The sequence below is a fragment of the Podarcis tiliguerta genome, assembly GCF_965153285.1.
Source record: "Podarcis tiliguerta genome assembly, chromosome: 11".
NCBI lineage: Eukaryota > Metazoa > Chordata > Lepidosauria > Squamata > Lacertidae > Podarcis > Podarcis tiliguerta.
The window spans coordinates 53,368,678-53,385,355 of NC_139544.1; the positions used below are offsets into that span (position 1 = coordinate 53,368,678).

Below are 16,678 nucleotides of genomic sequence, written 5' to 3' on the forward strand. Positions count from 1 at the left end.
TTTTGTTATTCTCTCCCCCTCCCTCAAAATGGGTGTGGGTGCATGATTTATGTAGAACTTAGCACCACCGAGCATGCTGATGACTGACTTTGAAAAACATTTCATCTTCTCAAGGTTATTGGTTTAAAAAAAAAAAAAAAAGAATTCTCAGAAGAGGCTTTTATTATGAGGCAACCAACTTAAAGAAATGCAGTTGGGTCAAATGTCATCCTAATAACAAAGATACCATTAAATATTGGGAGGATATGGGTGTTTAAATTTATGGAGCCTGAAATTATGTGTTAAAAGTGACTGGGCAAACAACCCATTTCGGCAAATGTGATTACAGGGGCAAAAGCGACCGGCTGAGCTGAGGAGAGAAAACACAGAGCAGAGTTGGCTGGTTAGCAAATATGTCCAGTCAGTCAGGAAGCAGTCATGCCAAGGCTCAGAAGCTGGAGCCTTGGTCTAGCCTTGCTGGTGCCAGCGATGTACAGGGGTCGGTCACAAGACCTTGCTAGCTTAACTCACCCTGTCAGCTCTCTGCTCTGACTTGGGAAGCTGCTTGATGGAGGATGCTAAATTCAGGTAGCTTGGCAGTGATATTGGTTAATCCGTTATTTTGCATGCTGTTAACTAAAAATGACAATTTTACAATTGTCACATGCACGTAAGGAATGAAGGTGGAGGATTATAATTTTTTGCTATGAAGTACTGTACATGAAAATATGTCTGGTGAAAGGTATGCTATTTTATTCACTGGGGAAACCAAGTGGTGTGTTGCATTTGTTTTTAAAAAAGTGACTGAATTGCAAAAAGTACATAAAGCTTGAGGGACGCGGGTGGCGCTGTGGGTTAAAGCCTCAGCGCCTAGGACTTGTCGATCGCATGGTCGGCGGTTCAAATCCCCGTGGCGGGGTGCGCTCCCGTCGTTTGGTCCCAGCGCCTGCCAACCTAGCAGTTCGAAAGCACCTCTGGGTGCAAGTAGATAAATAGGGACCGCTTACCAGCGGGAAGGTAAACGGCGTTCCGTATGCTGCGCTGGCTTGCCAGATGCAGCTTGTCACGCTGGCCACGTGACCCGGAAGTGTCTGTGGACAGCGCTGGCTCCCGGCCTATAGAGTGAGATGAGCGCACAACCCTAGAGTCTGGCAAGACTGGCCCGTACGGGCAGGGGTACCTTTACCTTTACATAAAGATTATATATAAGAGTGAAAGGGAAGTTGGATGCATGAGCACAGGGAACCAGATGCCAACATGGTTTGGGAGTTTTCCACCTTGTCTACAATTTCATCATTTCTGCAGGTGGGGACATCCCACAATACCTAAGGTGTCCCAAACTTTAAGACAGTAAGTCCACTCAAAACATTTGACACACAGGACTCAGCTCATGCCCACAATATGGTGGCTAATACCTCGAAAACAGCAAAGGGTAAAATATCAACGGTGGCTACAAAACCATTAAAAGAGGTATTGCAGTTAAAACAAATCTGCAAAGACCTAGTGGAAGAATGGCGTTTGGGGTTTCTGTCCCTTGAAGCCTTAACGGCATGTTGTTGTTGTTTACTCGTTCAGTCGTGTCTGACTCTTCGTGACCCCATGGACCAGAGCACGCCAGGCACTCCTGTCTTCTTTGTCCATGGAGTTTTCTTGGCAGGGATACTGGAGTGGCTTGCCGGTTCCTGCTCCAGGTGGATCACGTTTGGTCAAAACTCTCCACTATGACCTGTTCATCTTGGGTGCCCTGCTCGGCATAGTTCATAGCTTCTCTGAGTTCTTCAAGCCCCTTCGCCACATCAAGGCAGTGATCCATGAAGGGGCTTAACGGCATAGATCAAGTAAATAAGGGTATGTGGATCTAGGGATTTGTCATAGTGAAAAGCTGCAGTGGTTAATTCAATCTCAGTGGAATCTGCAGTAAAGCAAGATTACCTGAGAAACTGTGGTCAGCTGACTGTGAGAGTCTAGAATTGGTGGAAGGCAATGGTATAGTGAGTTCTCTGCTAGAATGGTGGTCTGCACTTTTCCCAGACCTGGTAGATCAAGCTGAGCCAGAATGGGCATATCACAGTGTTGGCCCTAAACCTAAGACAACTGCATTCCCCAAGATGGACATAATCTCATTTTAAAAGTACAGGACAAATTAATGAAAGTTCTGAGAGATAAGGAGGATGTGGCACACAATGGGAAACCTGTAATGTTTTTGCAGAACCTAATTTAGGATACTTTTCTTAGATGGAAGGCAGAGAAATTTGAACAGTCCAAAGTACGTAATTACGTTTCAGATAGTAGTGGTAGATGGCATGGCACATACAGCTGTGAGACACATTGTAAAAATCAGGACCATATATTTTAAAACCCTGCAAATTTTACTCAGTATATTGTTGTAATTCTAAATTAATATTATTAATAATAATTAAATATGCATACGGCCCTTCATCTGAAGATCCCAGGGCGGTTCACAACAGAAAAATATAAAATGAGAATACAAAATATATAACAGAACGAAAACAAAAACCCTCCAGAAAGTATTTATTCCATCCCAATTAAGAAGACTATTAGTATGCAAGTGTTCACATTACCCAAAACTCTTCCCCCAACCTTACATTCTTTGAAAAAAACGGACCTAGTTCTTAAAAGTGCTAAAGGGGGGGACATCCTCCATTCCTGCTTCATTGCAGCATTCTTCTGTGTAACCCAAGATCTTAACCCTAATTATGGCTGCAATCCCGTGCACACTTTTCTGAGACAAAGCCTTGTTTTAATAGCCAACAATTCCTCTTTTTATATGGGCATAGAATTGGTCTTAAAGTCTAAGAGTGTCCTAACTTCGTATTTTTCGCTCTATAAGATGCACCACACCATAAGACGCACCTAGTTTTTGGAGGAGGAAAACAAGAAAAAAATTATTCTGAATCTCAGAAGCCAAAACAACAAGAGGGATCGCTGCACAGCGAAAGCAGCGACCCCTCTTGCTGTTCTGGCTTCTGGGATAGGGGCGCAGCCTTCATTTGCTCCATAAGACGCACACACATTTCCCCTTACTTTTTAGGAGGGAAAAAGTGAGTCTTATAGAGCAAAAAATACGGTAGTTTAGAAACACTGAAATCATCTATAATCTTAGAATGGTACCTGAGGGGATGCTGAGCCTCATTGCTATGGCTCTTCAATGTCCCTCCCCTTCCACCAAAATTTGTTTGGGCCCCCTTGCCATTATTGTACTAGTCTTGGATTTAGCATGGTAGAACCAAAATGTTCTGTGTAATTTCGTTGCATTTATGTCAACCTTAAATAACCTTTATATTTGTATCTGCTGTGCCTGAAAACTTGTCATGTTTTAATACGTCAAAGCTAAGCCAATCTACGGTAGTTTTGAATACTTGGATGCTTTATTTTGTTTTGCCAGACTTTATGTCGCCTAGAAACGATCCTTTCATAATTAGTTTTCAGTAGTCTTTTCTTCTGTGTAGCATACTAGTGTTGGATAATTATCTTAGTCAAATGCCATTCACTGTGTTAAGCTTGCATTCTAAATTACACACAGCCTGTAAAATATTGGTGAGAAGTTCGTGCATTTTCTTATATAGTGTGTGATATCGCTGTCAGACTTCAGAGTCTGTTATCTAATTGTCTATTGGAGCAACATGTTTTCTTATGCCTAAATATTTAAGAATAATGATTCACATTCCACCAAGCATTGAAATTACAAGCTACTTTTTAATTGACCTATCCAGTGCCCTGTTAGTTTCCATGCTTACCAAGCCCATATGTCTGAGCTCTAGGGACTTTGGAATTTAACTGACAAATTGGCTTAATTCAAGGAGAGTTTATGTGCCTATGAAGTGTGTTTTTTAGTCTCTGTGATTTGGCAAAACTAGTCAGTGGAAAGATAAGAAACCAAAGGGGTCATTGGAGTATTTATCTAGTGAGGTGGTATTATATTGTTCCCCTCTTTTTGTTGATCGGTTCTCATCCAGCTTGTATAAGAGTACAAAATTAAATTAGTGTGTGTGCATGCATGCATGCATGTATCATCAATGTGCATGGCACTTACTGAGTACAAGAGGAGAAAGGGTTCTGCCCTAAGGACCCAACATGGGAAACAGGAAGAAAAGGGAAGAGGAGGCAGGTGTAAGCAGAAAAGCCAATGGGTGGGCATTCAGCTAAGTTTTACTCAGGTAAAGGTAAAGGGACCCCTGACCATTAGGTCCAGTCGTGGCCAACTCTGGGATTGCGGCGCGCATCTCACTTTATTGGCCGAGGGAGCCGGCGTACAGCTTCCAGGTCATGTGGCCAGCATGACTAAGCCGCTTCTGGCGAACCAGAGCAGTGCTCGGAAACGCCGTTTACCTTTCCGCTGGAGCGGTACCTATTTATCTACTTGCTTTCGAACTGCTAGGTTGGCAGGAGCAGAAACCGAGCTCATCCCGTCACGGGGATTCGAACTGCCAACCTTCTGATCAGCAAGTCCTAGGCTCTGTGGTTTAACCCACAGCGCCACCCGCGTCCCTTATTTTACTCAAGTAGATCTGTTGAAATCAGTGAACTTTGCTTACTTATGTTCATTAATTAGCCATGTTCATTAATTTCAGTGAGTCAAAATTAGTTGAATACTACCCAGTACGAGGTTGCTTCCATTGTATGTGCTCAGACTTAGTTATTGACTTAGTTACATGAAGGAGTTGAGCCAAAGGCTTCACTGGAAAGGTTAGTTTTGCGTGTATTCTGCAGCTTAGTAAAGAAAAAGGCTTTCACAATAGTGCCATACTTATTTATTGCACTGATACAGATAAAAACAACCTTCCTTCTTTGGCTTTGTAAATTATTATTTTTTGTGCACAGCAGATGCAGGATAATTTAATTTTGTTGCACCTACTTTTGTCTTTGTGTTGGGTAGCCACATTGGCATAAATTCATAGTTGGGCAGTTTTATGCTGGCACAGCTTCCCAATTTGGGGCACAAGCTCATCACAGTGTCTAGCTGAATCTAGGGAGTGGCATCGCAGCATAGTACCATCAGATTGCATGTGGATAGAATTTGCGTGATTCCTTTTAAATTGTATACTGAAGATGGTTAATTTCTGAATTTTGAGATTATTTCTATATGTTCTGCATTGGTGATCAAGAAGTTCTAACCTATTGGAGTGAGCTGCAGATAGGACTGCATATCAAGTCTAGACCTCTAAAATGTCTTAATTTGAATCAGAGTTCAATATACAGTTCATACAGGCTAGCTGCAAAACCTAAGTCAGATATCCTTGTCTTCCATTTAGCTGGCCTATGGACAGTGTTCACATTGGGAGGCGTGGGCAGCAAGCGTGCTCCTCAGCAGGAGGAGTCTTCACCTCTAGCTAATCAAAGTCTTCTGTTGCTACTTGTGCTAGCAAATCTAACTGATGCACCAGATACACCAAACCCTTACAGACAAGCTATTATGTCCTTCAAGAACACACAAGGTATGTACATTTTAAAAACCTATCCATCTGTCAATAATGAAAGAGAGAGTTGAACTTGGGAACCTTGCAGTAGAATCTTAGTTTGGTTATGGGCTTGTTGGCATTAAGAGGACCCAAAGGAGGTCATTACAGCTGCACTATCACTCTAGAAATAAATGTTGTTGGTTTTTTTAGAATTAGGGTCCTCAAATGCATGTCTGGGCTAAAGGTGGGTCCATTGTCTGAAAAGTTTGAATACTGTTGAACTAACCCTTGAAGACTCACCTCACTATGGGGAAATCACCAAATCAGTAAGATGAATCCCTTTCAAACTGTTTGTTTCCCCCCCTCCAGATAGCACTGCTCTTCCTTCACCAAATCCTCACACTTTCCAGATTAATTTTAACAGTTTATACACCACTTTGTGTGAGCAGCAAAACTCTGATCAAGCAACCCTTCTTTTGTACATCCTTCTGCATCAGAACAGCAATGTTCGAACATATATGTTGGCTCGAACAGATATGGAAAATCTGGTAAGTAATTTACTTATTCCACTGCTTTGCCGATCTAATACAGTGGTACCTCTGGTTGAGAATGGGATCCGTTCCAGAGGCCCATTCGCAACATGAAAAGAATGCAACCCGCAGTGGCGTGTCTGCGCACGTGTGGGTTGTGATTCGCCACTTCTGTCCATGCACGTGACATCATTTTGCGCTTCTGTGCATGCGCGAGCGGCGAAACCCGGAAGTAACCCTTTCCGGTACTTCTGGGTCGCCACGGGATGCAACCTGAAAGAACGTAACATGAAGCAGATGTAATGTGAGGTATGACTGTATTCAGCAGAGGATCTTGCTTGTGAAAAGTTTGTTTGTGTACACCATCACAGATATTCCCACTCTTGGGGGAGGAAAGTGTATTTAAATTGTATGCAGAATGCATTTACTTGGTGTCAGGGAACTGCCATCGGAGTAGGAGGAGGTGAGAGGGCTCCCGGATGATGGTGGAGAGGGTCCCAGTAGGAGGAGTGATAGCCCATACGCTGGGGAAGGAAATCAGCGTAACACCAGTGGAGAAGGGGAGGAGATAGAGGAAGCGGAGAGGTGGCTCCAGGACTCTTTGCAGGAGACGAGCAGAGAGGGGACTAGTGCTCCTTTGCCCACACCCACTTTGCGCAAAAAGCTTTCGCGCAGGCAACGGGGGAGGAGACTAGGCGTCAAGCAGCTTTGATGTTGGAAGCGGTTTAAGAAACGCCCACTGACAGATTCTGCCAGCGACTAAGGCAGCCACGGAATAGAGGGCTCTAGTCAGAAAGGGTTCAACCATGCAACCTAGCCAGGAGTAAAGGCTACTTACACACAAGCAATCCCTAGAACCATTACACTTGGCTATGGATCAACCAAGCCCTGGTATCCACTTTACCCTACTTCAGTGATTATAACACCATAGCATCCCTCAATCTTCAAAAACCCATGTGTTTGCTCGTTCCTGCAGTTTAGCCATTCATTGCTGTGAAAGAGATTGAAATAATTTGCTGGATGGGGAGAACCCTGCAGGATGTTTTTTCTTAAATCGAAGCAGCAAAACTGTCTTAAACCCATGTTGGATACTATTAATGATAAAATATCACACTCAGTCCACTTTACCTGCCAGAATGATGGAATTAGATGTATATTATTATTAGCTCTGTCAGCTCTAGAAATTTAGAATGTGATGATCCATCATAAAAGCATTGCCAAGAGTCTTGTTTATTAGGAATTGAATTTTATGTTTCCTCATAGGAGTTTATTTAACTCTCCCCCCCACGCCCGACTGCTTTAAAAACACATACAAACGAAAGGGAGTTAAGAATTTTTGGTCAGTTGTGTGTGTTTTCATCTTCTTTTTCTGAAGCTATTAAATTACTAACAAAATGGTTATGTAAAATCAGAGGGATCTAAAACTGTATGTATATGTTTGTTTTGGGAACTTTTGAATACTAAACTTCTCCATCCCTATTTTTCTCTCTTCAAGGTTTTGCCAATTCTTGAGATCCTTTATCATGTCGAAGAAAGGAACTCTCACCATGTTTACATGGCTCTGATAATTTTGTTAATCCTTACTGAAGATGATGGCTTCAATCGATCCATTCATGAAGTGGTAAGTTTATGAGCTATAATAAATCAATTTAAAATATAAATGCGCTTCTGTATAAAGATGAATTTGGGTTTTTTGTTGCCAAGTTCACTCTGATGGTGGTTGTCATGTCAGCATAGCTTATTTTTATGCATTCAATTTGTTCCTAAGCATTTGAGATTCTCTAGTCTTTTCCCATAGGTCTTAAGCCTTTTATACTGAGGCTAATCAAGAAACTCTTATTGCACCTTGAGTCAGGTCCATTTTGGATGACAAATTTGAGAAATATAACATAACTGATTTACTTTACACAGTATATAGAGTCTAAAAGGAGGAGGTTATGTCCAGTGAGTTTTTGGCTAAGCCTGCATTTTAACTCCAGTTATGATGCAGTTCATGAATGTATTTCAAAATATTAGGTTGGGTTCAGACTGTTATTTCGATTTTGGCCCTACTGAAATTACTGTGAAAAGTTTGTCATGACTATCTTAAGTTTTTTTTATTTCAGAGGGACCTTAGGTTGGATCCATCCAACTATTTATAAGCCAATTCTTTAAACCAAATGATGGAGGCGCTCTGACCTGATCATTGAGTTTTGTTTGTCTGTTCACACTCTTCCACCCCACACTCTCCAGTTTATATGCTTATTTTGAATATTGGAGCAAACTTATCTATAATGAGAAAAATTAAAAAAATTAGCAGTCTGTAGATGAAATAAAGCATAATAGCTGGATTCGTGGAAGTACTTCAGTTCCTAGAAGAAACTTGTGGTAGACCAAAGGAACATTCCCCTCCCCCCCCCCTTTAAACAGCTTAATTCTCCCCACTCCCAACTATATTGCAAACTGTTTTTGAAATATCCCTCAGTTTTGAAAGTCTTTTCGTTCAGCATGGGGTGGGGATATACTTTTCTAAACATTTTTCTTTAAAAAAATATAAATTAAAAAATATAAATATAAATATATGCAACAGAAATCTTTTGTAGTCATCTTAAGAGGGCCTCTAAAAAACTATGCTAGTTTATTTTAGCAACTTTGAAACTTTGAAATGCACAACTTTTGTCCTGTGGTTAAATATTGAGAAAATAAAAATAATAAAGACATTTTGCATCATAATGGGCCTCCCATCCTGTCCTTCGTTGCACGTCTTCCTTTTATAGCCGCATTGCCTTTGCCAATCTCTGTATGTATTTTCCTTTTGTGGTATTACACCCACAATTATTTATTGATATTTAAGATTAATTTTAGTAAGTGCCATTTTATAAATTGCTGATTATATAGACACTTTCCTGGGTTCCCCCAAAGAAGCCGCAAAAGCTTTCCTGTCTGGTTAAAAGATTTTTGTTTGAAAAGAAAATGTGGTTTTGGCTTCCTTGGAAAGAAGATCAAAAATAAGAGATCTTTCTGCCATTGGCTTCAGACAAGCAGCTACCTATGCCTGTATTGAGTCCAGTTTTATTAATAATGAAAACCGCAACTGTTAAGTAAACCTAATATGACATCCGCAAGGGCAACCAAGACGTCAGTGAGCTTGTCTTTGTGTACTTCTGATCCTGAATGCACATCTCTGTATATATTGGCAGCCAGTGCAGTTCTTTCAAAATTAGTGTTATATGCTGATAGTAGGAGCTGCTGATAGGAACTGAGCTGCTATATTCTGGACTAGCTGCAACTTTCGAGTCACCTTCAAGGGCATAGAGCAGGGTTCAGCAACCTTTTTCAGCTGTGGGCCTGTCCACTGTCCCTCAGACCATTTGGTGGGCCAGACTATATTTTTTTTTTAAAATGAATGAATTCCTATGCCCCACAAATAACCCAGAGATGCATTTTAAATACAAGCACACATTCTACTCATGTAAAAGCACCAGGCAGGCCCCACAAATAACCCAGAGATACATTTTAAATAAAAGGACATATTCTGCTTATGTAAAAACATGCTGATTCCCGGACCGTCCATGAGCTGGATTGAGAAGGCGATTGGGCCGCATCCGGCCCACGGGCCTTAGGTTGCCTACCCCTGGCATAGAGCATGTTACCCTAATCCAACCTCAAGGCTACCAGCACATGGGTCAGAGTGGCAAGACTCTCTCTGTCCAGAAATAATCATAGCTGGTGAACCAGACATAGCTGGTAGTGATGTGACCACAAGGTGTGACATGATTAGATTCACTCGTAGACAATATTTCTCTATATAAAGTCTGAGCTGCTGAAAAGATTGATTTTATTTCATCTTTCATTCATTCATTCATTCATTCATTCAGTTTAAAATTGCCATGCATCAAACATGGAGATTTCTAGTCTTTTCGTTTGGATGGTGGTGGGGGGAACCATAGTCCAGAGAACAGCACTATTATACTTGTTTGTTTGTTTGTTTGCATTCCACCTTTTCCCCAGACCAAGACTTAAGCTGTCTTACACAAATTAAAATAACATAGATAAAATTTAACTGTAATAAAATTTAAATGATTTTAAAACAAATATATTAAATTACTGATAATAGCAGGCAGTGGAAGACAATCAAATATACTCTTTCCTTTCTTTATTTCAGATATTGAAAAATATTACTTGGTACTCAGAACGTGTATTAACAGAAATTTCCCTGGGGAGTCTCCTGATACTAGTAGTAATAAGGACTATACAGTACAACATGACACGAACAAGGGTAAGAACTGTATTTTGGGCTGATTTCACGTAGAACGGAGCTGATCAACTTTAATTGCTAATTCCTTTCCACATCCCCAGACCAGCCCTTCCTAGCACTAGAGACACAGAGACTGTTCACTTTAGTTTGGTGTTGTTATTTTAAAAGCCTTTAGGAATTCCCCCCTCTTTGTTCCTCACCTGCCATGTTTAGAAAAGGGAAGCTGCATTATTGCAAACCTTTTTTTAAAAAAAATGTATAAAATAAAAATTAAGGACTGAAGAAGAATAAAAGTTGTTCAGCTTTGTTTCTGACCAGGGTTAAATATATAGTCACACTCTAAAAATATGCAGTGACAATTCCTTAAAAGACCTAAGCATATTGAGCCATGATTGCACAAGCTGTTGCTAAGGCTTACCCCTAAAATCAGAGCACAAGTTGGGTTTGTCTTCATTGCAACTTTGCCTCCGGTAAACGGATGTTAGACTGGTGAGTGATTTCCTTTTGACAGGTCTTGCTGTATACAGAAAGGATAGTTTGATGTGTGTGTTTTTTCCCCTCCTCATCTCCAACAGGACAAATACCTTCATACAAATTGTTTGGCAGCTTTAGCCAATATGTCAGCACAGTTCCGCTCACTTCATCAGTATGCCGCTCAGAGGATCATCAGGTAAATACAAGCCTTTTACAAAATATTTAAACTAGCTTTAACCTAAATTCCGCAGGATAGATACTTGAATTTCCTATTGCTCAGGTTTGAATATTAACCCAGGTAAATTCTGTTCAGCTTCATGAAGTCTAGGTTAAATCTTAAACTGCAGTACAGTGTGCTCCATTTATACTTTAGCTGCTTGCTAATGACGTCTGCCTGTGCCCGCCAAAAATGGTTAACTACATCGAATAGGGGGCCAAAAGGCTGCTCCATAAGGGTGAATGGGGCTCTACCCCACCAGTCACAGGGCTTACCCAAATTTACCTTTTGCCCCGCACTTTCTAGGCACAGGTCTCTGCTTTCCTGGTCTGTGTATGAATGGTTTTTTCCCTTGCCGCTTTTGCTAGGAAAACCTGAGCTTTACCGCTGAATTGGAGCAAATGGCAATTCGAGTTTTTTCAGATTGCAGTTTGCTTTGATTCGAGCAGTAAAGAGCAGGTTTTCACAGGGAAAGCAGCAGATCTGGGACACGCTTGGACACCTAGGAAGCCCAGACCTGTGCCTAGAAATGTGCAGCAAAGGTAAGTGTGGAAGAGCCCTGATTGTCTTCTTACTTGCATGCTGTCCAGTGGGGGGCCATACCTGTCATCTTCCTCCTCCATCTCCGTGTTGCTCTTGTAGACCACAGAAGGGAGGAGATTGGGGACAGACGGACTAGAATTAGTTTTCTGTGGCTCCCATTGGCTCAGGCACCACCTCTTCTTGGCCTCCCTTCTGCCCTACCACTCCCAATGGGCAGCCGCTGCCACTGGCAAACACTAATATTGCCTCTTACTGCTGACACACTAGGGAAAGTGCTGTGTAATCTGTTTAGTGAATGGCATGGGACAAATAAATATACTGGTGTGTTAGACCAGTATGATTATTATAGATTCTTGTGAAGTCATGGACCCTCAATAGCAGAGATCGCTATGTAATATAAACAGCCTCTCCTGTATCTTGTACTTCTTTCCCTTTTTGATGGCACAGCAGAACTTCTGCTTGAATCTGAGCTCTGTTGTCCCAAAATCTTCCAAATCAACAACTTCCCTGCTAGTCATTTTGCCCTCATTGTACTTTCTGGGGCTTTCCTTGGGACCAGTTGTGACCCATTAAATACATCTGTTTCCCAGAATTCCTTCAAGGATGTTTGTTACATTGCGAGCTGATCCCTTAGATTCTGTAGTTTTTCTTGTGTTTAGTTTTGCTTGGTTTTAAGTGTGACTTGGGTATTATAATATTTTATTTTTCTCTTGGGAAGGTTTTTACTCTGGAAGGTGAGGACTAAATATTTAAATAAATAAGACTGCAATACACACACACCCCCCTTATCTGTCATGCTTGGAGCAGCGGGAGCCTCAAACAGTTCTGCCGGCATCGCTTCTTTGGTGTAGAGCTGTCAGATGTTGTTGTGGTTGCTCGAGAGCAAACAGGCAAGACTCCGACCTGTCTTTTCCAGGCTTTCTTCTTAGTGCAAAACTACTTACAGTGAAGAGCGTCACAAGTTCATGTCTGGCTCAGTTGCTAGCAGAATCTGGGAGTGGGCAGTCTTTGTACCTCCCCCAGTATAACAGTCGCTTGACCCCCAACCTTCTTCACCCCTCCCTGCGCCGAAACCTACTGCGCAGACTGGGCGCTGGCAAAGGGGTACTTCCCTCCTCTCCGGCTTGCTCAGGGTCGATGTTGAGGCTCTCCCTAGCTTCCCCTGGTCCTACCACCTCCTCCCCACTGGAGGTGGGGCTTTCCGCCTCGCCAGACGAGGAATTGCTTCGCAAGACTTTTGGAGGTTCCCTATAACACAACTGCCCTTCCACCTCCCACCTCTGAGCTGATGGCAGTTCCTTGACAAGAGCTCTCCATTCCGCCTGCAGGATTCCCACCGGCAGTAGCTTACATAAAGCAGATGGGGGAGGGGATGAGCTAGCCTGGGATCTACTGGTCCCTCTGCGTCAAACCCACTCCTGGCCCAACAGCTATGCCAAATTTCTGGGCCTCCCCACCTTCCACTCTGCCCTGTGTGTGTAGTTATGGGTGTGGTAGCGACTCAACTGCTGCCCATTTGGTTTTCAGATTGTTCTGCAATATAGTAGTCATCAAGCTTTCCAGACCTGGGTCCATCTTCAAACCTAACCTGCTTATTGAGGCACCTATTTAAATTTGTTGTTGTTGTTGTTGTTTTTATTATATTAGTTTGTATCTCTTTCTCTCCCCTCTCCCCTTTTTATCCCTCTCTTAAAAATAAATAAATCCTGAAATAGTGATTGGGAGGAGAATGGTGCCGGCCTTGTGGTATAGCAGGTACAGCCCACTTTACCTTCAAGCACAGTCTCTTGGTGGATCCTGTTCATTCTAGTTGGAGATTAGTGCTGTAATACAGATCATTCCACGTAAATAGATGTTTCTGACTTTCCAGATTGCTAGTTGTTTCTAGCAGCAGCTCCTGCACAAGTAACCCTTACATGTTAAATAAAAGTTAATTCCAATTTAATTTTGAAAGCACTTCATTTTAAGAACATTGATGATGTGGTGACAAATACTATATTTATTTTCTAAAGCAGCCAGTTCAAGAAAATGTGGCTTGGATTATTACCACAAGCATTGCCTTACTTTGGGAGTGGGCTAGGAAGAATTTTTGAGACAGAGAAAATGTGGTGTATAAGCTTTCAGTAGACCTGGTTGTGGAACTGAGCAACAAGCATATTTGTAGGTAACAGATGACTATGATGAATTATTTTAGGTGAAGTAAAATCAGCAAGTGCAACTTTAATTTTATTGCTTTAGGAATTCTCAACTCAAAATCTACTTAGCCGTACAGCTGACAGAGCACAGACGGCCATAATTCAAGATTCACCAGATGCTCTAGTAATTCCTTCCTTAATGTGAGAAGTAATTCAACTTCTATGGAGGCTTTTTTAAATCCTCCTATGAGTACGGACTGCCAATAGTTTTAAATTATGAAGACTATTGTGGATTAAAGGTTGAACTGAGACTTGTCATTTATAGTTCAACCAGGGCCTCAGTAAAATAGAACTTTATGCCACAGAGTAATTGACACATTCTGCAGTCATTAATGTTGACAGGTTTGTGTAAATCATTTCCTCATGCTCAGCTGCTAGCAGTGAAATTAGATGTAACAGATTACTTGGATGGACACTGCCACTGAATTTAATCATTATCAGAATCATCCTTAATTATGTAAGAGTAAATAGAGTCCCAAACTATAATGCTATTCATAACATGTAGATTGCATTTTATTTTTCAATATTTAAAGAATGTGCTGATGCGGAAAGGCAGATGATTCAATAAAAGCATTATTACCTTGCTAATTACCTTAGTATAGGCAATCATGTTCATAAGATGGCAAAACAAATAGTTTAGGACTTGGAGGTAAACTAGCTGTTCTGGTAGGTTATTTGCTTGTTTGTTTATAAGGTTTCTTATCCACCCTTCACCATAAGATCCCAGGGTGGATTACAACAATACACTGGAACAGAGCAGTATGCATTTAGCAAAAGAGGCAACTCCCACAAAACAAAATAACTATCAAATTCTGGGGTAAAGAGGTATGTCCGCAACATATAGCAAAAGCTGTGCAATGAAGATGCTCAATGCACCTTTCTGGATACATAGGATATTTTGAGAGCCCATGTGTAGAAAAGTGACACATGCACACTATTGATCTTGGATCCTATTCAATGACTTAATCCAAGAATTTCCAGCTTCAGTTTTACTAGCTGAACCAGGCAGGTACCTATATTATTTAAAAAGAGAAGAGTTAGCACAGGAGCACCGTATCTTAAATTCGAACCTAAGTGTAGAATGTCAATCTTGACAGTGCGTTTAGGAAACAGAGATCTATCCCACTAGAAATTGAGTTCTATGCCCACTGGACACTGGGGCAATTTCCCCCCAGTTCTATAAAGGAGAGAATTAAGAGCTAACAGAATTTTAATTGAGGAACCTGCCTTGTTGGATAGGGGTTTGTCTCAGCTTTGCTTCGAGCCTTGGAGCGACATTGCACTAGGAAGTGGAGAATCACTTTGGTTCATTTTTCAAAGCCTCTGACATGTTGACCACAGTGAGAAAATCAACAAATGCCTATAACATTTAAGCAAAATTGGATGAAATGTGCAGGCACAGTAGCACCTTCTGAGGTGGTGAAGCCAGCCAAACCTCTGGCAAATAGGTGTACAGTGAGGGAGTTATGGATAAACAAATATTTTTATCTTCTGCTCAGTTTGCCCCAAAGTTACAGAAAGTGCAAATGTGATTACGACAGAGCTGAGTGTTTTGTTAGTGGGCAAGGCTCTGTTCCTGTGTCCTTTCTTTGTTGTGTGTGTTGTATGGCTCTGTGTTCTTTATTGTGTGACTGAACAGTGCAGTCCTATTCATAATTATCAGAAAGCCTACTGAGTTTAAAGGGGTTTTCTCTCAGGTAAGTGGCTACCTTAAGCATACATATATACAATTACCAAACATTACTGTAAAACTTGCCCTGCTGCAAAAGCTTTGAGGAATTATTTCAATTTTAATTAACACTATTGTTTCAATTCACTACCAGTGCTTCACCATTAGAGTGAATATTAAATATTTAAACAGTCTAAAACAAACCACAGTCACAAGATTAGGGTGCTTCCCCAAAAACATACATCTCAGGTGTTAAAGGCCAGGGTAAAGATTTGCATCTTCAGCATATGACAAAAGCTGTACAATGAAGATGCCAGATTCATCTCTGTGGGGAAGGGAGTTCCACCACTTTGGAGCTGTCGCAGAGAATGCCCGCTCCCATGTTGCCAGCCCTAGAAGGGGGTGGAATTACCAAGAGGTGCTGCTGAAATGAGCACAGCCGTTATGTGTGGGATAGCACCTATTCAAAGGGATGCAGAAATAATGCTTGGCGTCCCGAGAGGCATAAACGAAAGAAGCATATGCCAGTGGTATTAGCAGTAGCGTGATGACCTAGTTCAGCTGTAGTGAATCTTATAAGCTGATTAGCTACCCCGGTTCTGGGAGGTGTCACTGCAATTAGTGGAAAGTATTGTAACAAGATGAGGAGCCTATTCAGATTGAGGGCAGAAGTTTGTATTGGTGAATGATCACAGTGGAAGAAAAGGTCTCCTGAAAAAACCAATCTACTTTAAAGGGATTCTGCATGAGTTCTTTTATATAATACCAACCACATCACCCTGCCTTTACATTTGTTACAGCATTAATGGTTCCCCTGTGAACTAAGTTCTGCTATTTAGCTGCATCGTCAAAATGACAATTGCTTCGTGTCCTGGCGTGTGGAACATATGGAGTTAAGGTTTTAGGCTAATAACTATAGTTTCCAGTATGGAAAAACTGTTGAACCCTGGTTAAGCCTGATCGAACCTTCTGGGGATTCAGAAAGAGGCACCTGGTAGGATATTAATACACTCATTATCCATCTGGTGCAAGTATCCAAGTGTACTGAGTTCTATTAGATTGGTGCTGTGAGCCAAGAGGGCAGGGGGTCACAGGTTAGACAGATTGCCTAGATGGGCGGCTTACCAGCCTTGGACTTGGATAGCTACAAAACCTTGTGGAATATTTTCTGGCAAATATCTAGACTCTGAGTTCTGCATCTGGCTTTGAAATATGACAGCAACTATGACTTTGGTCTGGACCACTTGCCAGCGCTTACTTATGCTCTCTGAAATGTATTAATGCTTAACATGCCTGTAATTTTTTTTTTGTAATTTCCATGTGCCTCAACTTTTTTTGTACACTTAATGGTCACCCTGGGAATGGGACTCAAAAAAGCAGGAGCAAGGAAATGCGTTGCCTACCCTAAGAGGAG

The 16,678-nt window shown here is 41.5% G+C and overlaps 1 protein-coding gene across 9 annotated transcripts in view; it reads left to right on the plus strand.

The window, feature by feature from the left end:
- The window catches only part of DYM (dymeclin), a 165,312-nt gene that overhangs the window by 60,038 nt on the left and 88,596 nt on the right, over positions 1-16,678 (plus strand). For all 9 annotated transcript variants that reach the window (XM_083402821.1, XM_083402823.1, XM_083402817.1 and 6 more), the window contains exons 10-14: positions 5,253-5,435; positions 5,769-5,947; positions 7,425-7,550; positions 10,074-10,187; positions 10,742-10,836. In XM_083402821.1, coding sequence (XP_083258947.1) covers positions 5,253-5,435; positions 5,769-5,947; positions 7,425-7,550; positions 10,074-10,187; positions 10,742-10,836 — 697 coding nt within the window. The remainder of the gene's footprint in view (positions 1-5,252; positions 5,436-5,768; positions 5,948-7,424; positions 7,551-10,073; positions 10,188-10,741; positions 10,837-16,678) is intronic.